Source organism: Hemiscyllium ocellatum, chromosome 4 (assembly GCF_020745735.1).
Source record: "Hemiscyllium ocellatum isolate sHemOce1 chromosome 4, sHemOce1.pat.X.cur, whole genome shotgun sequence".
Taxonomy (NCBI): Eukaryota; Metazoa; Chordata; class Chondrichthyes; order Orectolobiformes; family Hemiscylliidae; genus Hemiscyllium; species Hemiscyllium ocellatum.
Genome location: NC_083404.1, coordinates 47410684 through 47437646, shown reverse-complemented (window position 1 = coordinate 47437646; position 26963 = coordinate 47410684). Strand labels below are relative to the sequence as shown.

The following is a 26963-nucleotide window of genomic DNA, read 5'->3' as shown; positions in this document are numbered from 1 at the left end:
CTACCAGCTTCTTTGAAATGAAAGTAAGATGACTACTTTTGCACTGAAAGCAAACATTGTAGTTATGGTACCACTACTGAAACCTAGCACCTAAGTACTGGGTTATTCACAGGAACTACACATCAGATTGCTGACACTTCTGTTCATTAAATAACAAACAAAAGCACAAGCATCACATAACCTCTCTCTATTTGGCAGACTTAAGGCATTTGATCTTATGAAACTGGGTTAGATGCCTTGTAAGGTTGATGAACACTAACAATTCTTAAGTAAAAGAGACTGACGATACTACTTAGATTCTCTCCCATATCTGGAATTATTCCACTAAATTAGAGTTTCAATGATTTAAAGGGGGATTTCAAATTTTGATAAGGCACACTGAGCAGTGAAGAGAAGAAATAGGCAGTAGGTGTTAAGCCTTCCAATAAAGCATCTTGGATGCTAAAAGTTCACTCAACTTACTACATATGCACTGACAATACACAACACCAAAGCAAATCTATTTTGGCTAAGCATAAAACAGATTGAATTGCCCTCAGGTCACATCTCAGTTTTTTGTTGCTCTTAGAACACAATTGCTAATTCTATTTTTAGACAAAAAGTCTTATACATGGTGGGGTGGGTAAGAAAGAAATTCACATTAAAATCACCCCTCCCCAAGTATACCAGACTGGACCTTAAATTAACAGCAGTGATAGCAATAAAAGTTGTTTAAGATTGTTATAGTCGCAAAAGGATTAAGATTTGTACATCAATGTTAACAGAACAGAATGTTAAATATAGTCATGTTAGATATTATAAACTGAGTGGGCACACTTAAAACTGGATTTTCAAATGATTTTGCATAGGAGTATAATATACAAAGCTTACATTTGAAAAGAAAGGGGTAAAGACTTCATATGATCAAGTTACACTGGTAACCTAACTACAGCTTGGCACAACTTGGCAGTAATTAAATAAATCATTAAACAGCATTCTTTCCTGATTACAAGGAAAATATATAACATTAAATTGCATGATATTTAAGACTAACCAAGTTATCTAAAAAAGACCCATATTAAAAATATAGTTTTCATGAACATACTTAGGAGCACTTTTCATTAATGTACATTTCTTTTTCCCTTCACTATGAACACTGCAAGACATCTTGCAATTGGCAGTACTCTACTGAAGGTAAAGTGAATCGAAGAAATTTTCTAATCAGTCAGTAATTTGTAACTTACGACGGTCAGAGTCGAAAAGATGAGGTGTTCTTCCTCCAGACATCAGGTGGCTAGAGTTTGGCACGCATGTGCTTGGCTAAGCTGGGGGGTTGGATTTGAAGTGTTTGGCCACAGGTCAATGTTTATTCTTAAAATAAAATTAATGCATTTTGATGTTCTAGCCACTTGTCACATTGCTGCTTGCAATATTTTTCTAGAGCAAATTTAATCTGTGGTTCCCTTCATTATAACAAGAATTACATTTCACAATTGCTTAGTGGATAATGCATGAGGTAGAGAAGGATCTCATTTCTTCATCTGTGAACTAATTTACAATAGAATACTGAAACAGTCCACACACAATTCTTATAATCAATTCCTGTGAATGAGTTATATCACGTTAATTATGCTTTATTTACTGTGGATTGTGCCAAACTGCAAATCCATTCAGTTGTGTGCAACAGACAAGCTATACCCATACAGCTTGCTTGCAAAGCTGAAAGCATAGTGTCCATGTAGATTCAGTGCTATGAGTGGACATCATTTGCTAAATAATCCACTGTTTTAAGAATGCTGTCAAAGATTTAGAGCTGTCAGTCAGGCTCACAGTATGATGCACTTGTGCACACTAGAAGCTGCATGTATTAATAGACAGGACCCTGTCTTTTTGCAGGCAGAAAGAACATGTACACATATTGTCCTTGTTTCAACTTAACAACAACAGATTACAGTCATTCTTTGTTTCATTTCTCAGGAGAGTGGCTTGACCAGAGTCAACATGTCTGGATGAAAAAGGTAACTTTTTAAAAAAATATCTGTCATCATCTAACTGGCACATTCTCTGTGGCTATGCCTGTACTATCACAGTCCATTTCAAAACCAATCAGTAGCCTTCTCATGCAATAGAAATGTTTTGTTTCCCACTACATTGGTAATTCTTGTGTTGTCCTCGAGTCCAATGCAAGAAAAGTACATTTTTCAGCAATATAGAAATTATGCGCTTAGTATACTTCAATACAAATCTGACAATGCGAGTAAAATGTTCTTAAACCGCCAACAATTGAGAAATTTTCAAAGCTAGTGACTTCCAAATTTAAAAAATGTTTTGAACATTGCAAAATAAACTTGAAAATATATTTCCATCTCAGTAAAGCTATTGAGTCCCCCAAAATCAACTGCTCCAAAACTTAATTTACTTAGAAATTAAAATAGGCCTAATTTTTAGCTTTATCATTTTTAAAAACACCAATATTCTTCTCGATCTTGTTGCAAGCCAAGTTTACATGAATCTGAATGAGTTGGTGATTCTACTCAAATATGCAAACAAAAACTTTTCCAATACTCTTGTGGAAAGTTCCTCTTAAACTACAAAATTATTAGAATAGACGTTAATACTTAACACATATGTTGTGATAGATTAATTAAAGAATCAAAACCTGTTGAATTTGGAGGGGTCAATTTTTTGGCATTAATTTCTAATAAACATTATTAATGGGTATAGTATAAGGTTTCATTATCCAGATTAAGCACAAATTTAAATGAAGTAAAACCAATATAAATTATAATTTAACTCCAACATACACTTGCCAAGACGTAACTTCAGTTGTCACGTTTTTCACTACAAGTTAAATATGACATCAATAACTAATTTGGTCCGTAAGTTCAGCAAACTGAAGCACCAATTTAATGAAGAATGAAGTCAAATTTGAAGAAAATCCAAGATTAAATCAGTTGCAAGCTAATTCAGAGTCTGATGGATAGAAATATTCTGCATTTAAATTTTGAACAAAACCTAGTATCCCAGTATTGTCCATTTGTAACATTCACCTTAAACTAGATGGTAAGTTAAGCACCACTGAAAATTGCAAATGAATTTATAACAATTAAAGTTTCAAGTTGCATATCATTGTAACATTCTCACAGAAGTTCACTTGAAACAATTTTTTTTAATCATGAAAATTATTAGTTTTTGTATTAATCACTCAATGACCTAACTGCATTTGAAGTTCTCAATATGAAAATGTTTCAGAATTACAGCGAAACACTCAAAATGGCTATTTTGTAAACAGTTCCAAAATCAGTCATATATAAAATTGAGGGTGTACTAGTGTCCTAATTAGTCAGAATTTAGGATGCGCTTTTGCACAATGAGACACTCTTTTCAATTTAATGTTAATTGCAACACTGAGCCCTGAAATTAATTCTTGAATTAAGTGAATAAAAATGCAAGTCTTAAAAGTTCAAGCAAAATAACTTCCATGTATTGCAATAAGCAACAAGTATTTCCACTCGATGAAGCATCAGCTAACCACAACTGATTGAAATCACTTCTAAATGTGAAAGGTAAAATTCCTTCTAGAATTACTCTCTCATTTAATGGCTAGGTAACTGCACACTAACAGATTGCTCATTAAATTCAAGTGCAAAGTAATGGGCATGCACTTTATTTCGGATATGATAGAGTTGGCAATGTTTTACCCCAAGGAATAATCTGCTTGCTTTACTGTATCAATTTTTTTTTAAGTGATCAAACATTTATATTCTGATATTGAAGCTGATCTTTACAGTAAACAAAACCTTGATACCATCAAAAATCAACCGATAACTTAAAAACTGAGTTAACCTGTCGAAAAAGAAAATACAAATTACACAGAAGACGGAGAAGAATAAATCAGAACAGGAAATACTGCCTTGCTAAGCCTAGTGTGTGGCCAAGAATGTAGCCAATAAACAAGGATTGTCTTTGTGGTATTGCTCTCTGTGCAGACATGTTTTCAATCACTGCTAATCCAGTATTAATAAAAATTCAAAACTGTTGTTGCTTTTACCAGAAATTGGACAGTAATTATTTAGCCGATGACAGTTCATTGATGCTCAATTCTGTAAAGTTACATTAATTAACTGTCTTCTCTTTGTATTTTTCTCCTCACTGCTAAAGTTTATTTCAATCCAACCTCAAAAGAATCTTACATTAAGCATGAGCATCTGAGACTTTTCCCAGGAACAGCAGCCATTGCTTTAGTTTAAATTGCTAAAGGCAAAGTCAATGACAAAGAAAACACAATATTAGAAAATTAACAGCTCTAACACTCATCTAAATTTATTGGAATGTAATACTAATTACGTAAAAACAAATATTGAGAATTACATGCCATTTATTTTAAGCTTATGGTTTCATAAGTAAATTAAGCATGAAGCTGTAAAAGCTTCCAACTCACCCGTGTGAAGGTCCCTTCAAAACTATGAATGTCCATTTGAGGCTTTTGAGCATAAACATGAGCAGTGATTGTAAAAAGATCCTGCAAATTAAACAAGGTGGAGCGTTAAAAATGGGAATATTTATATGCTATTCAAATGGAGGAAATGTAAGATTGAGGTTCTCTTGGAATGTTGACTTTATATACTTCTTTAGAAATCACAATATGCTTTTATTTTCTAAGTATTAACAGAAAGGCTTGGATTTGATGCCAAATATACTACTTGCTGAAGAACAGTATAGTTTTGTATCAAAATTTCAGAGATTTAAAATTAGCACTGAACAATATAGGGTATAAATTCACTTTCCAAAGCAGAATAAAAACGTATTAGAAAGTGTGGAAATACCTTTCAGAGAAAACATACGTAAAAATTACAGTACTATCACCACCAAAGATGTTCTTGTCTAAGATTTTAATAATTCTGAAAGTTCTGTCCCACCCTTGAGTTTAACAAGTTAAGTGAAAAGGAACACCGTTGTATGTTTTGTCAATTTCTTCACTAAAAATGATGGGAACAAAAAGAGACTGTTAAAAATGCACTAATGTGTCAAAGGGTTATTAAAATATATTAATAATCACAATTCCAAATATTTCAATTAATTCAGTTTAGGATATAACTAAGCTATTATCACCAAATTTAATAATCCAAAGGACAGTCTTTGTTAAAAATCATTTAAAACTTTACTATAGCTTACTCATAGGCCTAAAACCAACAGCACACACAAAGATGCAATCCAGCTTCTACTGCAACCAATTATTTGTCCATACTTTAATAATATTCATTTTTGAGGAGACTCAATATAAGGGAGGAAATTACCATGACTACTACATACAGCGAATCAGGCACAATTTGTGTATAGTATAAAACAAAACACGAGTTGGAAGACAAAAATAGTTTGATGTTCACATCACAGAACTCTTCTCCAAACTCCTAACCACTTGGTACGCACATTTCACCAAAGACGATTTAGTTGCTACCTCTGTGGGGAAGTGAGGAAGCCTACATACCTTTAACATGCTAGCATCAGGAAATATATATGGGCTGCCCATCACCACACACAAAGTTTAAAACTGTGATAAAGTGATCAAAAATCAAAATGCAAGCAACTTGAGTACCATGCTCCATACTTCATGAAGGACAAATCTACAATCATACATATTGCAATAGGGGAAAAAACAAACACAGAGAATTGCATAGGTTCAGATTCTGAAAATTAAAATATTTATCTATTTGGTAGTCATTCACTGAAAATGCTCTGTCATTGTGAAACTATTTTCAATAAATTTAAACAAATACAAGGATTTTTTCAGTACTTTAATAAGTTACAGATTGCAAACTTCCTAGGTTTAGATACTGTAGCTAATTTTGAACGTTCCAGGTCAATGTGGGTAAAGGGGGATTAGGCGAAGTAAAATGAACAATAAGGAAAATTACAAGGGCTACAAATTTAGATGACAAGAAATGGCTTGTAAAAGTGAACTTGTTCCCTTGTAGAAAAGAACATGCTGAGAAAGGAACAACCATTCAGATCTTTAAAATAGAAAAATGAAATGAAAGAAACCTAATGGATTCATTTCATAGCATGAAAATCAAAAAAGGTACTAAAGCCAAATTTGTAGATATCGGGTAAGATTTACCACCATTTTCTTCCCAATAGACTATTGAGTTTATGGAATAAACCACAGGGCAATTAAGGTTGGGCAACAAATGCTCACCTCATCAGCGTCACCAAAGTCCAATAAATGAAAAATAAACTATATTCATCACATATTGAATTACTTCAAAGAGGAGTTGAACATTTCATCATAAATCAGTTCAAGGTCATTTGGAAAGGAAAGATTGAAAAGCAGTCATACAGCATAGAAACAGACCCTTTGGTCCAACTTGTCCATTCCAATCAGATATTCTTTATAAATCTATTCCCCTTGGCCAGTATTTAGTCCATATCCCTCTAAACCCTTCCTATTCATATACCCATCCAGATGCTTTTTAAATGTTGTAATCGTACACGCCTCCACCACTTCCTCTGGTAGCTCATACCATAGATGCATCACCCTCTGCATGAAAAGGTTATCTTTTATATCATTCCCCTCTCACCTTAAACCTATGCCCTCTCGCTTTGAACTCCCCCACCCCAGGGAAAAGACCTTGCCTATTTGTCCTATCTGTGCCTGCCATATAAACCTCTAAGGTCACCCCTCAGCCTCCAACACTCGAGAGAAAATAGCCCCAGTCTATTCAGCCTCTCCCTGAAGGTCAAACCCTCCAACCCTGGCAACATCCTTGTAGGCCTTTTCTGAACCATTTCGTGTTTCACAACATCCTTCTCATAGGAGGAAGACCAGAAATGCACACAGTACTCCAAAAATAATTGAAATAATGTCCTGTACAGCCACAGCATGACCTCCCAATGCCTATACTCAATGCTCTGATCAATAAAGGCAAGCATACCAAACACTTCCTTCACTGTCCTGTCTACCTGCAACTCCAATATCTCTTTGCTCAGCGACACTCCTCACTTGTAATGCATTCTGCAGAAGTGAGAATGGATAGCCAAGAGATGTTCCTGGACACCACTGATTGCAGAGAAAATTTATGAAAAATTTCCTCAGACAAAAAAGATGGAGTGGAACATTTCACATCAAACAAACAGAATTTCTCTATTTTCTTAAGCAATTAATGCTGATCACTGCTAAGAGCATATACACAACTTCTAAACAAAACATGCATGGAGTAAATGTCTGTAAATTTAAACAGTTTGATTACATTGTAGTTTGAATAGTCAAGTCCTATAGTAGTTCCATTGATAAATGCACCATATACTGTGGTAGTGAAAAATGCAGACCAGAAATATTCCAGAAACTAACAAAAAGAAACAAAGTGGAAAATGAGAGAAAATTTTAATAGGTCTGTCAACATTGGACAAGTTAATATTTCAAACATGAATACTTGGTCAGAATTGGAAATTCATTAAAGATATGCAACATTTGAAAAGTACCAGAACACAAACAGTTGGTGAACTAAAATCAGAATTACCTATAAAGTGAGCAAGCGGAAATAGATGATCATTAGATGATTCTTAGAGACATCAAGGAAGTGAAAGTAAAGAAATTGAAGACACTTATGAGACTCAAAAATGTACGAGTTGTTAAGTTGGTACGGTGACAATACAAAAATGGAGCATAAGATGCTGGCAAAAGGCAGAATCTTCCATGCAAAGCAATGCCAATAGTTAAGGTTTGATGTCATTCATGTTGGCATCAAGGTCATACAGCAGCAAAATGCCTTTTAGAATAAAAAGATGCTATTCCTCAACATTCATTTGAACAATAAGGTCAAAGGCAACAGGTTGAGAATTAAATCAATGAATAGAAATGGCAAACAAGAAGGAAATTTGTAAATGTTAGCTGTCCAGTAAAAAGTATACTAATTTAAAGGAGGTAACTGTAAATAGTGGTTTTGCAGAGAAGGCATGTTCAGGGCTCTGACGGTGCAAGAGGTGGTGAACAGACAAGTGATACAATGTCCTTAAAGTGCCAAAGGAACGGGAGGTTGTAGAATGATTTTAAGAGCGAACCAAGGTGTTGCAGAAATTATGATATTAAACAAGAAGATAGGACAGAAGAACAAAAATTAAATTGATGGGAAATCGTCTCTACTTCATCAGGTGGTCAAGGAACTTCTGCATGTCCATACAGACTCTTAACAATTTTTATAGGTGCACCACAGAAAACATCCTATCTGGATATATCACAGCGTGATATGACAACTACTTTTCCCAAGACCACAAGAAACTGCAAAGTTATGAACACAGTCCAGCACAGAAACCAGCCTTCCATCCATTAGATTTGACTGCATTTCCCGCTGCCTCAAGAAAGCAACCAACATAATCAAAGGCCCTTCCCTCTTCGGTCCAGCAGAAGATATCCAAGTTTGAAGACACATACTAACAGCTTCTTTCCTGCTGTTATCAGACTTCTGAATGTTAATTCTGATCTCTCTCTTTGCATCTTCTCTGTACTGTAACAAGTATTCTGCACTTTGTTCTGCTGCCCTGATGCACTTTGGATGGCACAATTTGCCTGAATGGCATGCAAAACAACACTTTTCACATATGACAACAAAAAAATCAAACTCAAACTATTGTAAAAATTGTATCATTTAATTTTTGATTGTGAATTGAAATGGGAAAAGAACAGTTTTAAAAAGGATTGCATTTTTTAAAAGCAAATAAACGGACATTCATTCCAAGTGATGCTTACGTAGCTGCTTGTTTAAAGAGCAATGGAAGCTTGGTTACAAGCTGGAGTCAAAAGACTGTGTATGAATGAGGATTTAGCAAGCAGCAAGTAACTGATTGGTCTGTGGACGAGTAAACAGTTATTGATGACAGACTAGATTAGATTCCCCTCAGCGTGGAAACAGGCCCTTCGGCCCAACAAGTCCACACCGATCCTCCAAACAGTAACTCGCCCAGACCCATTTCCCTCTGACTAATGCATCTAACACTATGGGCAGTTTAGCATGGCCAATTCACCTGACATTCATGTCTTTGGGTTGTGGGAGGAGACCGGACCACCCGGAGGAAACCCACACAGACATAGGCAGAACATGCAAACTCCACACAGACAGTTGTTAGAAGCTGGAATCGAACATGGGTCCCTGGCGCTATGAGACAGCAATGCTAATCATTGAGCCACCATGCTGCTGTAGCTGAACAGCTGGTGTGAATGCTTGAAGCAGAAATTATTGGATCATTGCAATAGCAGGAGCAGTCTCTTTTTCTGTAGTAAAACCCAGTTTCAGACTGAATAAAGCTCTTCTGCAGCTGTTGTAAGCTGTGGCTAATAACCACAAAATCAGAAACTTTGTATGATCCAGCCTCTGCGAGTGGATCACTGCAACCTTCTGCAAGTGCAAGTATCTAGAGAGGAAGAATCAAGAGTATGTCCTGACAATTCAAAAGGACCATCCTAGTAAACTTGTGAAAAGGAACAATTCAAGTGTCTTCCCAGTCTCTCTTTCTACTTGTAATGCCCACTGTTCTTCCTGTCTGTGTCAGTCTGTTGTGTATATAGAGGGTTTATTTTCAAGTGTTACAGTTTCATAGGAGAGTTTATGTTCTCTATGCATAATAATTTATCTTCAGTTACAATCTATTTATTTTGTAGTAAATTGAAATTATTTTTAAATACAGAAATCTGGCCCATACTTTGTCAGCCCTGGTATTAAAAAAAGGTAAATTGGAGAATTTAGCATTTTTTTTAATATAATCTCTAACTTTTCTGACAACTTCAGGAATAGTGTGGCTAAATTTCTAGCGCACTACTGAGACAAGCATGGCATCATATATGATAGCAGATTCAGTGCATGGAAGCAGTAACAAGTGGGATGGAAGACAAAAGCAGACATTTAATAGCTGCAATAGCTTGTGTTCTACAATAGCTTACTCCAAGCACACACATTTTGTCTACTCTTAAAAGTACTGTATCTTTCTACTGGTATACACCAGCTCTCTGGCTTCAATATTTTCTTGAATAACTTTCAACTTCACGTTAATACAAAATCCTCAGTGTGGACTGGGTGCCTTGACATTTGGGCTGGAAGATGTGGAAAAGATCTTGCACCAAACAGTATGGTCACATCTGATTAGTTCTGTTTTACTTTGGCTGTTCCCACATTCCTGATGTCTCAAACGTATTTAATTTCTCTCATTCTGCCTCATACTACCTCCACTTAAAACTTCAGCCATTAATTCAATTTAAATGTAGGAACTACACAGCTGTGTAATATGGTGTGCACTTCCCTTTCACCCCTTCCACCACCCCTTTGATCGGTGCTGGTCCAAATTATTTCATATGTTCCAATTCAGACACAACATCCATACCTGCTCCCATTACTGCAGCTGCTCTCTTCACAAGTGCAGAGTCTTTCCAGCATTTTCCATTTTGTGTTTCAGGAATATCCTTGGTTTGATTCATGTTACAGGCTTTGGAAAAAACCTCAACTGTGATGGAAAGAACATGTGATGTTTGTGTGACAGTTTCTTTTGGTTTGAAAAGAGAAAATCACCAGCTAAGGTTCTCCATATTGTGACCCTTGCAATAAAGTGCACAATTGTGAACATTAGGCAAGTTCATCAGGACATCAACTTCATCTTTGATACAAACCTCAGTCAGGTATCAATAAACAGAATGCTCAACTGGGCGGGGACAAGCACTGCTGTCTCAATCCCATTGGAAGTAAAGTTGCCCAATTACAAATGCCACTAGTTTCAAGCAAAAGGCCAAATTGCTTCACACAACAAAGCAATGCCTCCTTTCAAAAAGCATATTCACAGTTCAAGCTTCAACAATGATATTCCAAAATTAATGGCATCAAAAGATGCAACTAAGGTTGCACTAACTGATGAGTTCAAACAATTTATATTCCTTTTGTCAGAATGAAGTTGTAAACATAGATGGAACTTTCAAAAAATCTGCACAGCCACAGAATGCCTCCAATTGGATTTCCAAAATAAAATATTAATCTTAGACCACTGCAATTAAAAGTTTAGTAGGATGACACATCTTAATCCAGGAAGATTTCCAAATAGTCCCAAATTCTGGGAATATTACATTTATTTAAAGAGTACCACCAGCAAATGCATGTTGAGAATATGTTACGTAAATATGACCTTTTTTTCAGTAATTGATGACACATCCACTTCCAGTAAACAAATCACACCGTCACGATGGATGATTTTTCATTGTGACTATGTAATTTCCTCTCAGCTTCAATACAGTGCCACAATAATGAAACTACATCAACCCCAAAATTCACTCTTCTCAGAATAGGAGAATTAGGTATATACAGTGCCACTGAAAATGAACTCCTGGCAGTGATCTCCACATGCTGATTCAACTAAATCACTTGCCAAATTACCCAGTCACTTCACTTTCGTTCCAAGGTAAAACTTGCTCCCTGCTAGTCTTCCAATAAATATTGTTCTGTCAGAGTTGCCTGATTCACCATTATAAAACCATAATGTCAATATTTATCTTTTCGTTCAGTGTCAACCTTGGTATGGTGGCAGCGCTGATTCATAGGCAAGTGTACCAATGAGTCGAGTTTGATATTTCATATCACAATCAAAATAGGATATTTGTCCTCCCAATCCTCCTTAGCCATTCAATAAGATCATGGCGGATTTGATTGTGGCTTTAATTTTACTTTCTTGACTAGCTTCAAAACACTTGGCTTCCTTGTCTATCAATCAAAAATCTATAACTCAACCTCAAAAGTTTTGAACATTGAACATAAAACATTATAGTACAGTACAGGCCCTTCGGCCCTCGATGTTGCGCTGACCGGCGAAATCAACCTGAGGCCCACCTAACCTACATGATTCTATTCTCATCCATATGCCTATCCAATGGCCATTTAAATGCTCGGAAAGTTGGCGAGTCTAATACTGCTGCAGGCAGTGTGGTCCACACCTCTACTACTCTCTGAATAAAGAAACTATCTCTGACATCTGTCCTATATCTATCACCCCTCAATCTAAAGCAATGCACTCTTGAGCTAGCCATCACCATCCTAGGAAAAAGGCTCCCACTGTCTACTTGACCTAACCATCTGATTATCTTATATGTCTCAATTAAGTCACCTCTCAACCATCTTCTCTCTAACATGGACAGCCTCAAGTCCACTAACCTTTCCTCTCAAGACCTTCCCTCCATACCAGGTGAAAATGAGGACTGCAGATGTTGGAGGTTTGAGTCGGGAGTGTGGTGCTGGAAAAGCACAGGTCAGACATGCCCGAAACACAGATTTTCCTCTTCCCTCCATACCAGGCAACATCCTAATAAATCTCCTCTGAAACCTTTCCAAAGCTTCCACATCCTTCCTATGATATGGTGATCAGAACTGCATGTGCTGTCTCACCAGAGTTTTGTACAGCTGCAGCACGTCATCGTGGTTCTGAAACTTGATCCCTCTAATAATAAAAGCTAACACACAGCCCTATCAACCTGGGTGGCAACTTTCAGGGATCCATGTACATGCACACAGATCTTTCTGCTCATCTACACTACTAAGAATCTTCCCATTCACCCAGTACAGCATTGCTGTTATTCCTTCCAAAGTGAATCTCCTCACTCTTTTCCACATTAAACTCCATATGCCACTTCTCAGCCCAGCTCTGCAGCTTATCTATGTCCCTCTGTAACCTACAACATCCATCAGCACGATCCACAACTATACCGACATTAGTGTTGTCCACAAATTTACTAACCCATCCTTCTACGACCTCATCCAGATCGTTTATAAAAATGACAAACAGCAGTGGATCCAAAACAGATCTTTGTGGTACACCACTAGTAACTGGACTCCAGGATGAACATATCCCATCAACCACCATCCTCTCTCTTCTTTCAGCTAGTCAATTTGTGATCCAAACCGCTAAACCGCCCTCAATCCTATGCCTCCGAATTTTGTGAAGTAGACTCATTGGGGAACCTTATCAACTGAAATCCATATACACCACAGCAACTGCTTTACCCTTGTCCACCTGTTTGGTCACCTTCTCAAAAGAACTCAATAAGGTTTGTGAGGCACGATCTACTCTTCACAAAATCGTGTTGAATTGAATTGAATTTATTGTCACGTGTACGAGGCACAGGGAAAAGCTTTGTCTTGTGAGCAATCCCTTGACTAACCCTAATCAACTTATTCCATTCGAGATGATTTTAAATTTTACCTCTCATCTTTTCCATCACTTTACCCACAACCGGACTGGCACTATTCCTGTAGACAACAACGACAAAGATCAAAACCAAACTCTCGACAATCTCCTCCTTGGAGTCCCAGAGAATTCTAGGATAGATCCCCTGCGCCGGATGGAATTTATTTTCACACTTTGCAGAATTTCTAACACCTCCTTGCGAACCTCAATCCCATCTAGTCAAGTAGCCTGTTTCTCAGTAGTGTCCTCAACAACATTGTTCACACTGGAAAAAGACACTGATGAAAAATATTCATTTAACACTTCCCCTATCTCCTCTGACTCTACGCACAACTTCCCACTACTGTCCTTGATTGGCCCTATTAATACTCTAGTCATTCTTTTATCCCTTAAAAACCTATAGAAAGCTGTAGGGTTTTCCCTGAACCTAGCTGCCAACAACTTCTCATGTCTCCTCCTAGCTTGTCTTAGTTCTCTCTTTCGGTCTGTCCTGGCTACCTTGTAACTCTCAATTGCCCTAACTGAACCTTTTCATCTTATCCTAAGATAAGCCTTCTTCTTCCTCTTGACAACTTCTTTAGTAAACCATGGTTCCTGTGCTCGACAACTTCCTCCCTGTCTGACAGGTACAAATTTAATCAAGGACACACAGTAGCTGGTCCTTGAATAAGCTGCACATTTCTATTGCGCCCATCTCCTCAGTTTCCTTCCTCATCCTATGCATCATAAATCTTGTCTAATCGCATCATAATTGCCTTTTCCCCAGCTGTAGCTCTTGCCCTCATGCGTATACCTATCCCTTTTCATCGCTAAAGTAAACATAACTGAACTGTCGTCACTATCAAAGTGCTCAACTACCTCCAAATCTAACACCAGGCCAGGTTCATTACCCAGTACCAAATCTAATACGGCCTTGCCCCATGTTGGCCTATCTACATACGGTGTCAGAAAATCCTCCTGAACACATTGGACAAAAACTGACCCATCTAAAGTACCTGAATAATAGTATTCCCAGTCAATATTTGAGAAGTTATAGTCCCCCATAATAACTACCCTGTCACTCTCGCTTCTATTGAGAATCATCTTTGCTATCCTTTCCTCTAAATCGCTGGAACTGTTCAGAGGCCGATAGAAAACTCCCAACTGGGTGACTTCTCCTTTCCTGTTTCTAATCTCAGCCCAGTCTGAGAGATGCTCTCAAAGAAAATTCCAAATATAATGACATTGAGAGAAGACATTCCCCATTTATCTTAAGTAGGACACCCCTTACTCAAACTGTAACCTCAGTGCTATTTTCCTCTCCAAGAGGAAACATCCATTGAGAATCTATCCTGTCAAGCCTCTTTAATCTTGTTTTTCTATAATTCTCAATGTTTTGTTTTTTATAAATGTAGACAGATACAAATTACTTATTCAGATTCTCTGCCATCACCTTGTTTTCCACCAGGAATTATCCAGTCTCATCCCCTTAGGAACGAATGCCCACTTTAGCTGTACTCATTTCCTTTTATATATGTCGACCTTTTTTGCTGTACATTTTACTATTTCTTCCTAGTTTTCACCCATACTCCAATTTCTCCTTCTGAATCATTCTGCGCTGTATTTTAAAATGTTCCCAATCTTTTGCCTCACTAATATCTCAAGCATTATGCTTCCTTTCTATGAATTTATACCATCCTAACTTCCTTAGTTAGCCGAGGAGGGCGCATCCTTATGTATAGTCTTGTTGAACAGGATATACCCATGCTGAGAATGCTTTCGTAAACTGCTCCAGCACTCCTCTACCATTTTAAACATTTAATACTTTCCCGAATCACTTTGTCTTTTGTAATTCCTTTATTTACAAGTCTTTAGTTTCAGACCCACATTCCTCCCCTCAAACTCAGTCAATCATTCTTTCCAAGAGAATCTGTAACAAGATTTCTCGTGATTGCTTTAATTTTTTTTAAAAGATTAGATTAGATTACTTACAGTGTGGAAACAGGCTCTTCGGCCCAACAAGTCCACATCGACCCGCTGAAGCGCAACCCACCCATACGCCATACATTTACCCCTTCACCTAACACTACGGGCAATTTAGCATGGCCAATTCACCTAACCTGCACATCTTTGGACTGTGGGAAGAAACCAGCGCACCCGGAGGAAACCCACGCAGAGAAGGTGCAAATTCCACACACAGTCGCCTGAGGCGGGAATTGAACCTGGGTCTCTGGCACTGTGAGGCAGCAGTGCTAACCACTGTGCCACCGTACCATCCATTCTCACTGCCGCCCATTTCCACATGCCCCATTTTATTTTGGTCTACAATGGACCCACTGCTGGTGGGATTGCAAACTAACTACCTAACAGTGATTCTATTCTTTTGCTTTTATCATCTCCACAAAATTTACAGCTTTACTCCCCCCAAACCAAGATCATTTCTCACCATTTATTGCTTATTAACAGAGTCACAGACTCTTATTTCCTGCTGTCCTTACAAAATATCAAAAGCTTTGAATATTCAGTTCTTTGCTAGTTTGCAATGCTGTCTTTTTACTATATGCTTTTCATTCACTTCCGTTTGTGTTGTCAACAAATTACATCCAATTACATATTCTACAAGTATTTAATCTTTTTTTTCATTTTTCTAAACTGAGTCTTACTTGCTGGGGTAGTCTTTTGTTTGTTTGCTCCATTCCATTCTCATGTTCTGATCATCATCACTACCCTACATAATTGTCTTATCCTTCCCTTCAACTTTTCAAATCTATTCTCGCATCATCCTTCCCTCCACTTTGTTTAAAACTCTGTAGTCCTATCCATAATTAATCAGGACATTGGATCTAGGGTTGCTCAGGAGGCGGCCATGCCAATTGTATACCTTGTTCTTTTAGTATCCATGCCCCACAAGTCAAAATCCATTTCTCCCAAATCAATTTTGAGCCACTCATTCAATTCTCTGACCTTGTCAACTCGACACCAATTTGGTCATGACTCAAGTAATTAAGCAAAAATTAATACCTTTGTGAATGTGCTATTAATCTAGCCATTAGCTGCTCATACCACCCAAGGAGAACTTCTTTCTTAGTCTTTTCTGTATTGCTAGTACTTAGAAGGCCCATGAGAAAGATACTCTTCCCTTCCTCTTCCACATTCTTTTCTGGTCTTAAGGAGTGTTCATAACTCTCACACTTGATAGGAAATATAACGTTCAGGACTAGCTCTTGGTTGCACAGAACAGTATCTATCCCATGAACTACATTTGTTTGTTTATCATCCTTACCAGTTGCTTGTTACCACCTACACAATCTACAAGAACATACATATTGGATAATTGTAAGGGTTCATGCTCCTTCATTGTTACCTTCTGAATTCCCATCACCACCTCAACTATAGTCACATCACCCCATCCCTCGCCATAGAACATACCTGAAGTACCTAACCCAAGGAGTGTGACTGACTCCTATAACAAGTTTTACACGTAACTTTGAGTCCAGTTCTTCAAATCTGATCCCAAGTTTCTCAAGGTGCAGAAACCTACTGCAGATGTGTTTTTTGTGAGCCTTGCTGTTGTCCACTACCTGCTCTAACATCTTGTCAAATTTTATTCAAATAATTAAGTTTCAAGTTTAGAAATATCAATGAGTGCACATGGTTGTATTAGGAGTTTGCTATCAATTTAAAAAACTACTAATATCTCTCTTCTCAGGGTGGTGGAGGTAGGATATTAGCATGGATCGAGGATAAGCTAACTAATAGGAGACAGTTGGGTTAAGAGGAACATTTTCAGGATGGCAATCTGTAAATTGTGGAGTGCCATCATGATCAGTACTGGAAAAACAATTACTTTCAACAAATATAAAATGACTTGGGTAGGAAGCATGAATACACTATAGCCAAGTTTATGGATGACACAAAAATAGGTCAGAAGGCAAGTGGTGAGGATGATACAGAGTTTGCAGAGATAAAGCAAGTCAGCAAATTGTGAGGTTCTGTATTTTGGCAGGAATAGAGAAGCTGATTATTTAACTGGAGAAAGAGTTCACAAAGCTACAAAATTGAGCGATGTAGAAGTCCACATCCACAGATTACAAAAGGTTAGCACCCAAGTTCAGCAGGTAAGGCAAATGGTATGTTATTGGCCTTTATCACAAATGAAATGGTGTCTAAAAGTAGAAAGGTATTGCTAAAACTATACAAGCCACTAGCTTTAATGCTCTGAATAGTATTTGGCCCCTTATCTAAAGAAAGATGTCATAACATTGGAGGCAGTCCAGAGAAGGTTAACTAGGTTGATACCAGGCATGAAGGGATTGCCTTATGAGAAGTTGATTAGGTTGGGTCTGTACTCATTGGAATTTGGAATAATGAGGGGCAATCTTATTGAAATATAGAAAATTCTTAGGAGATCTGATAGTGTAGATATGAAAAAGTTGCTTCCCCTTGTGGGAGAGGACTGGAGGGCATGATTTAAGAATATAGGGTTGCACATTTAAGACATCAATGAGAAGGAATTTATCTCAAATCTCAGATGGTAGTAAATTTGTGGTTTTTTTTTCAATGAAGGGGGCCGACAAGGCTGGGTTGTTAATTATATACAAGGCTGAGATAGACAGATCTTTAATCAGAAAAGGAATCAAGATTATAGGAAAGCAGGAAAGAGGGAGTTGAGGATTATTAAATCAGCATGATCTTATCCAGTCTGATATTCTACAGGCCGAGTAGTCTACTTCTGTTCTGTGCCTTACGGCTTAGATTTTAGAAAGCAATTCCCAAAGTCTCTCAGTTAAATGTAGTTTCACCATCTAAACTCATTGGAGCATTGCCTTTTACCTACATTTGAGAAGTTACAAGTTTGCTGCTGGGGCAGTCTGCAATTTCTTTGTTGCCTTTCCCCAGTTCAAACGCCAACTTCAATTGCCTTACCCCTTCTATCAGTGAAGTAACTGATGTTATAGACCAGGGAAAACTCCGTGGATGTTATCTACCTAGACTTCCATTGGGCCTTTGATAAGGTGCCTCACGAGAGGCTGCTGACTAAGGTGAGGGCCCATAGTGTTCGTGGTGAGCTATTGGCATGGATTGAGGATTGGCTGTCTGACGGAAGGCAAGGAGTTGGGATAAAAAGTTATTTTTCAGAATGGCAGCTAGTGACATGTGGTGTCCCACAGAGTTCAGCGTTGGGGCCACAACTGTTCACTTTACATATTAATGATCTGGATGAGGGGACTGGGGGCATTCTGGCGATGTTTGCCGACGATATGAAGTTAGGCGGACAGGCAGATAGTTCTGAGGAGGTGGGGAAGCTGCAGAAAGATTTAGACAGTTTAGGAGAGTGATCCAAGAAATGGCTGATGAAATTCATCGTGACCAAATGTAAGGTCTTGCACTTTGGAAAAATGAATGCAGGCGTGGACTATTTTCTAAACTGAGAGAAAATTCCTAAAACCAAAGTACAAAGGAATCTGGGAGCGCTAGTCCAGGATTCTCTAAAGGTTGATTTGCAGGTTGAGTCCATGATTAAGAAAGCAAATGTAATGCTGTCATTTATCTTTAGAGGGTTGGAACATAAAAGCAGCGACGTGCTTGAGACTTTATAAAGCTCTAGTTAAGCCCCATTTAGAATACTGTGTCCAATTTTGGGCCCCATACCTCAAGAAATACATACTGGCACTGGAACATGTCCAGCGGAGATTCATACGGATGATCCCTGGAATGATAGGCCTAACATACGATGAATGGCTGAGGATCCTGGGATTGTATTTATTAGAGTGGAGATCTAATAGAAACTTACAAGATAATGCATTGCTTTGAAAGGGTGAAAACACTGGGAATTTGTTTCTGTTAGGTGGAGATCAAGGACCCATGGGCACAGCCTTAGAATTAGAGAGGGTCAATTTAGAATGGAAATGAGGAGACATTTCTTCAGCCAGAGAGTGGTGGGCCTGTGAAATTCATTGCCATGGAGCACAGTAGAGATCGGATTGTTAAATGTCTTCAGGGCAGAGATTGATAAATTCTTGATCTTGCAAGAAATTAAGGGCTACAGGGAGAGTGTGGGTAAGTAATGGTGAAATGCCCATCAACCATAATTGAATGGTGGAGTGGACTCGATGGATCGAATGGCCTTATTTCCACTCCTCTGTCTTATGGTCTTATTCTAACTGTTATAGAAAATTTTACATTTCACGTTTCAACAGATCTGGCACGACATCATTGCTCATCTATGCTTTCGCACTTGAGTTATTTAGCAATCTGAAGCACTGTAAGCTTATGTTATTTTTACCCTGCGTAGATTTAATTGAGCTGCTAAACATAACTTTATTAAAATGAAATGTCAACTGTCATCTTACTGCACCTCCAGCAATTTTGATTATTTTTTTCCCAAGCTGTATCTCAATTTTTAAATTCTCATTCCCTGCACTGTTCCATCCTGAGGGCACAACTGCAAGCTCATTTTTTTTTCCCACAACTCTAATTTTATTGATACTGGTAAATAACCTTCCTCCTGGGTTAAGCAAATCATGTTGACTGACATTGTAATGCAATACAGAGAGAGAGTTGCATTGTACAATCATATAAATTAGACTTTAAACTTGAGGCTCCATCTGTATATCTGTCATTTAAGTGGACAATAACTACCTTATAGCACCAGTCAGAGAAGAACAGTGTTTCAGCATTTTCTACTGAACTACCAGGACCAGATTAGCTGGTTTATTTTTTCAATGAGTGTGCATTGTAGCCACATGCAGATTGCCGATAGCACAACAGTTAGTATTTCAAATAATGTATTCCGAATCATTTTGATCGAGTTAAAGCATTATAGCAATGGTGTCATCACAATCTATATCCATTATACTGCAAACTTTCAGATAGGTATGTCACCATTGTCTGGTTTTAATAAACTTTTGGATCTATTGCCACTTTCACCATTATCCATATTTTATGTTGTCAAACTCTTTATTCAAGGTTACTTTTTTCCTTCTTGGACTCTTTTCTACAATATATCCGAGAAAACCTTTTGATAACTAATTTAAAATGTGCAACACCAGATTACAGTCCAACAGATTTATTTAAAATCACAAGCTTTCAGAGCGTTGCTCTTCATCAGGTGAAGTGGCTTCACTTAATGAAGGAGCAGCACTCCGAAAGCTTGCGATTTTAAATAAATCTGTTTGACTATAACCTGGTGTCATGAGACTTTTGACTTTGTACACCCCAGTCCATCATCAGTGTCTTCACATCTTTTAAAATGCTCTTCAGCTTGGAAGTTTCATGACCATGAGTGCTTTTGGGACAGCTATTCTTCTGATACTCTTTCTCTACATACAAATTCTTAGACTCCTCTGGGCTACAACTACATAATTTATATCCTCAACCTGCAACGTTCTTAACAATTCTTGTTAAAATTGTGGTACAGTCAATGGAGTTTTGATGCTGCGAAGCTTGTCAGAATATTTTAGTATGTGAAACATACTAGGTAATTACAAATTATTGTTCCAACCTTTCTGAATACACACTGCTAATTAAAACAAGTTATTCTATTTTGTTCCCCCAAATGCATAACAGTATAAGGTGGTTTGTCATATTCTAATCCGAGCCTAGAAACCAACACTGCAATGCTTTGAGGTCAAACTTGGATTCACTGGAGTCCAGTCGATTTCCAATTCAATAAGTTTGGATGATTTCAAGAAACATTTTGGGCATTTATAAACACAATAGTTATTTAAATGTTGACCTGTGCTCGCAAACATTACAAACTTAATTACATCTCTAGAAGGACAGAACCTGTGCTGGTTGCTGCTTAGAGTTTGCGTTGAAGCTTAGTTTATCTAAAGTTGCTTTGAAGAAAACAGGCCTGAGGATTCCTTTATCAGTTACATGTATGGTGCACACCATTTGACGTAAAGCTAGGGTGGTAATAAAAATCTATGGAGCACCTGAGTACTGCAGACCAGCCATATAAATTCCAAAAAGTGTGTGTCAGATCCCCAACCCTTCACAAAGGCAAGCAAAATTGAGATACGCAGATGCTTGCCCCTTTTTGCTAAGTATTTCTTCACTATGAGTAAGCTAAGACTTTTGAGTCAGCATAATCCTTTTTTTATATACAAGTTGAGTGTATGACACAACACAAACTCTCCTTGATATGTGGCTTCAGGAGTAAGCCATTCATTCAGTCTGTTAAGCCTGCTCATCCTTTCCCATCTCGTTCTCATAACTTTGGCTACTAATATCTACCTTAAACATACTTAAAGACTGAGCTTCTCCAGCCCTCTGCAGGAGAATTCCAAAGGTTCATTACCCTTCATGCATAAATCATGCTGATTTTGCACAATGATGCTCATCCAAGTATCTTGTGCAAACGACTTGAGCATTTTCCCTCCTGTTGATTTCAGGCAAAAAGTTAAAGTTGCCATCGTCTTATATTCTTTCACTGAAGAGAGATGACTGGTCTGAGCATCACGGTGCCTCGGGCAAGAGATCACACAACACCAGGTTATAATCCAACAGGTTTAATAGGAAGCACACTAGCTTTCGGAGCGATGCTCCTTCATCAGATAACAATCACCTGATGAAGGAGCGTCGCTCTGAAAGCTAGTGTGCTTCCAATTAAACCTGTTGGACTATAACCTGGTGTTGTGAGATTTTTAACTTTGTACACCTCAGTCCAACACTGGCATTTCCAATTCAGGCAAAAGAAATTTAGAAGGAGAGTACTTCATGGTAAAATCAGTTGGTCCAGGAATTGAACCCATGTTGTTGGCATCACTCTGCATCACAAACCAGCCATCCAGCCAAGTGAGCTGGCTGACCCTCTAATTTAAAGTCACCATAATCAAAGAGGACCGCAGGTAGAAAGAGACAATGGAGCAGTGGTTTACTAATGTAAGGCGAACAGGTCTGCACCGCCTGATTTTCTCCCTCGCTCCCTTAATTGGTGGAGAGGCATTTGCTACCTTCCAATTCATAGGAGTCACTCAAGAATTTATAAAATTTTGGAAGATAATAAAATGCATTGACTATTTCTAAACACATCTCCAACGTTCTGGCATGCAGACTAGCAATTCCTGGGGACTTAATTTCATCAGTAGAATCTTCCTACTAATGCTGATTTCCTTCAAATCATTATTCTCCAGTCACTTGGACCTCCAGTTGTGGGAGATTTCTTGTATCGTCCTCAGTTCAAACAGACACAAAATAATCATACTAAACAATTTCAGAAGTCCACAAAAGTAGTTTTCGTTTGCCCAACAAGTATGTAGACATACTTCCCAGAGGTATGCACTCCACTCAACCAAGCAGAGAAAACTTGGAAGTACCTGAACAAATATAAGCCTAAGGTTCCCCAACATGTTCAGCCAGTTACTCCTATACACGTTTGGAGTTCAAACTAAAATGAAAACAAGCTCGAATGTTGCTCATTTGAAAGAGGGGTTTTCCTCCCATGGTTTTATGAAGGCAGCAGTTTCAACACTTTACTTGGTCATGTGTGCTCACGAGCACTGTCACAATAAAACACTTCCAAAAGTTGGAACAAAAACAGAAATGGCTGGAGAAACTCAGGAGATCTGGTAGCATCTGTGGACAGAAAGCAGAATGAACATTTAACATTAACTTTGTTTTCTCTCCATAGATGCTACCAGACCAGCTGAGTTTCCCTAGCCATTTCAGTTTTTGTTTCAGACTTCCAGCATCGACAGTTTTGTTTTATCCAGATGTTGGGAGATGTTATGAAATAGAAAACATGTTTTGAAGTGCAGGTTTCCAGTTGGAGGACATATTTGTTTTAACATTTTTGAAAATTTGCCACATGCAGCCCCCTATTAGAAAGCAATTCAGATGTGATTACTGATCAGTCCAGAGTGAAGTTGAGGGAGGGGATGCTCATTTTTCTTGACCTTTGACAGGATAGTTTGAATCTAAATACAAAGCAGTTATTGACCCAAAAGGAAGTCCACTTCATTTTCAAAACACAATGAACTATGCTTGGTACTGAAAGCTACAAATATTTACGTCTGTTGCCAGGACTGCAATGGAATCTAGCATCCTAAGTCTTCGGATTTTCAAACTACATAAGAAATTGCATAATCATCTTTCTTTGCAACTATTTTTTAATTGCCAATTATTCAATTGCAATTTAAAGCATATTAGAGATGAGTTTCACCCAATGCTTGGAATGTATGAATATTCAATATTGGAGAAATATTTATTCATTACTTCCAGATACAGAAACGATTACAGATTGAGCTTACTATACAATACAATACTCTTAATTGGTTCTCTAGAATCACTGTTGGTTTGGATACAGATTCAATATGCACTAACTTGCTGTTCAGATAAATACGAGGTTGCATTATTAAGCTATAATCAGTCATTCATGAGGACACGCTCTGGAAACAAGTCATCTTGTATAAATAACCAAATTCAATATAGACCCTTCATAATTTCCCTAAATTCTTGCAGGTTACATATTTTGCTAATTAACATGTCTGAATTTAAATTAGGTCATAAATTTTTAATGTTTGCACTTGGCACCATAGAGTTTCCTATCACCAAGGCACAGGAATATAACTTCACCATGCATGGTTAATTTTCCCACAACTTTAATGTTCTCTTGTCAAGGATCTGTGGTCACCTTTGGTGTAACAGGCAGTGGGGTGGGGGTGGGGGGTGGTGGTTGGAGTACAAGAAAGGATGCTTTTTATTTTTCAATAAGGTAATTTAAGAAGAAAATAGATATTTGAAGGCAGTTACTTTAAGTAGTGAAATGCTTAAATGTTTGTACAGGAATAAAATAATTTATTCAAAATGACTTTAGGCAATAGAAGCAAAATGAAGGAATTTTGTTCTTGCTTTCTTTCCTTATTAAATTCAAATATGACAATATTCCAAACTTTAGAAATATGATCCTGAAATGTGTAAGTTTATTTGCTTAAGGAAAGGAAGGGAAAGATCAAATTAGTGTGAAAAGGAAGCTGTTCAACAGAACTTATAAAAGCAAAAGCAAGGGATCCAATCCAAATTTTGAAAGTCAGGTTAGAGCCAAAAAACTTCACAGACATTCTTTGAGAACATAATAGAATTGATGGATGAGATTAATCTGACTTTCAGAAAGCAATTCGGACGACTACCAAGAGACTTGTGACTTAAGTGAAAGATTTCAGGATAAAGGAGTACATTGTAAATTGGATCACAAACTAGTTACACAATACAAAAGGAAGGATAGTGATCAATGATGGTGCATTTAAATTGATAACTGTGGCCACGTGAGGGCATCTGTTTTAAGGCTGAAACATTGACCATTCTCACAATGTAAATTTGTGCTGATTATGCTATTAAAATTAGAATGTATGCATTTGCAAATATTAATAAAATAGTATTAGCTCTGGCAAGCTCTAAATGAAACAATTTTTACTATTCAACATGTTTTAGTTAAGGAATGGGATTTGAGCCAGTGGACTGAAAAGATACAACTGGTGTTCCCAATTTCGAAAAGAATAGTTAAAGCAATACAACACTAGCCACGTGTGCAAATGGGTGATCAATGCATAGTTTTAGATTAGATTAGATTACTTACAGTGTGGAAACAGGCCCTTCGGCCCAACAAGTCCACACCGACCCGCCAAAGCGCAACCCACCCATACCCCTACATATACCCCTTACCTAACACTACAGGCAAATTAGCATGGCCAATTCACCTGACCCGCACATCTTTGGACTGTGGGAGGAAACCGGAGCACCCGGAGGAAACCCACGCAGACACGGGGAGAACGTGCAAACTCCACACAGTCAGTCGCCTGAGTCGGGAATTGAACCCGGGTCTCAGGCGCTGTGAGGCAGCAGTGCGAACCACTGTGCCACCGTGCCACCCACAAATGGTTTTTCATCCCTAGCATTTCAACTCCATCTCCACTGAAGCTCAGAAGTGCTCAATTTCACCAGAGAGAGTATGGGCAGCCAAGTGGTCATCTAACCAACAGAATCATGCTCCTCTTCACTATTCCACTGATACTTACCCAGTGTTGCTAAATCACGCTCACCAAAAGTAGTCCCAAGGAAATATACACGGCATATATTGTGTTGATAATTGTGGAAAGAATGACATGAGGCAGTTTTGCTTTGGGCATTTGGTTTATCATTTATATTGACCTTACAGAGGAACAAATGTTAAGCACTGGAAGCAGAAAATGTCAGAATTTATCTCGAAATTTACTTTCAGGCATATTTATGTACATTCATGTAATCACCTGTGGCTTCTAATTAGGATGGGTGAGGAAAAAACTCAACTTGGTGGAGAAGAGGCTTGCTGCTTTACCCTCCCCTATATTGTCTTTTTGTCAGAACTGGAGATGCCGGTGTTGGACTGAGGTGTATAAAGTTAAAAATCACAATACCAGGTTATAGTCCAACAGGTTCAATTGGAAGCATACTAGCTTTTGGATCACCACTCCTTCATGAGGTAACAAGCACCTGATAAAGGAGCACCGCTCTGAAAGCTAATGCTTCCAATTAAACCTGTTGGACTATAACCTGGGGTTGTGAGACATCTAATTTTTGTTAGAATTATTTATTCAAATTTGTTCATGGGTATGGGCATCACTGGCTCAGCCACCATTTATTCTGCATCCTGAATTGCTTCTGAGGTGGTGATGGTGGTGCATTGTATTCTTGAACGGCTACATTCCATGGCAGTTATTGCATGCAGAGTTCTGTTATGAAGAGATATCAAATACATTCCAGTACATGAATCAAGGGTTTGTATTTGCAGAACCCTTTTCCAATTTGAATCTTTACCTTTGAATTTTGTGCAATCTTGTCAGTTCCGAAAAGCCTTTGCCAACAGTTAAATCATGATTAATCCACACATCAACTCTAGGAAACTGCTTTTGATCTATAATCCCATACCCAACAGTCAGTTCTGGCTCAGTTGGTAGCAATCATCTCAGATGATTATAGGATCAAATCCAACTCAATGACTTGAGTACATATTCTAGGCAAACAGACCAGTTCAGTGCTTTGGTAGCGATGCACTAAGTTGCCATCTTTTCAATAAAATAAAAGGAAATCTTGAGTTTACCACTTGCTACAAGCAGAACTGGATCAGTTTATACAAACACTGTGGTTAAAAAGAGCATGTCTGAGGCTGAAAGTTCATTTGTGTTTAACTCATCTGATGCGCCAATGCCTGGCCACCACCCACAAAATAGAAACATGACAGCACAGTTTCCCACTTGCCTGGATGCATGAAACTCCAACAATGTTCAAGAAGCTAGGACAATGCAGCCTATTTGATTGACATGCTCCCCACCACTTCAAGCATTACTCCCTCCATCATCAATACAAGGTGGAAGCAGCATGCACCATATACAAGATGTACTGTGGCAACTTGACAAACTAATCTGCACCTTCCAAACCCATGTCATCACCACTGAGAAGAACAAAAACAAGCCACAAAGCATCCTGACTTGGAGCAATAACTGTTCTTTTACTGGCCCTAGCTCAAAAAGCCAGAGGTCCCTTTCAAACAGCACTGTGGATATACCAAAATCAGATGGACTGCTGCAGTTTTAAAAAAAATGGCTCATCATCTTCCAAAGACAATTCAGACAGGCCAACAAATAATTGCCAGCAGCCTCAAACAACATGAAAGAATAAACAAACATTTCTGTTATGAGCTTTAATACTTCTTACAAGCTTTTAGCTTTTTTTCCATATTCTACAGTGTTAGCATCACTAAAAATTACACCACTTAATAGTAGGGTTCATTATGATCTTCGCTCTCAACCTCATTTTCC

The 26963-nt window shown here is 38.0% G+C and overlaps 1 protein-coding gene across 1 annotated transcript in view; it reads right to left on the bottom strand.

The window, feature by feature from the left end:
• The window catches only part of atp9b (ATPase phospholipid transporting 9B), a 351572-nt gene that overhangs the window by 146565 nt on the left and 178044 nt on the right, over nt 1-26963 (bottom strand). Inside the window, exon 9 of the mRNA XM_060823126.1 lies at nt 4421-4501. Coding sequence (XP_060679109.1) covers nt 4421-4501 — 81 coding nt within the window. The remainder of the gene's footprint in view (nt 1-4420; nt 4502-26963) is intronic.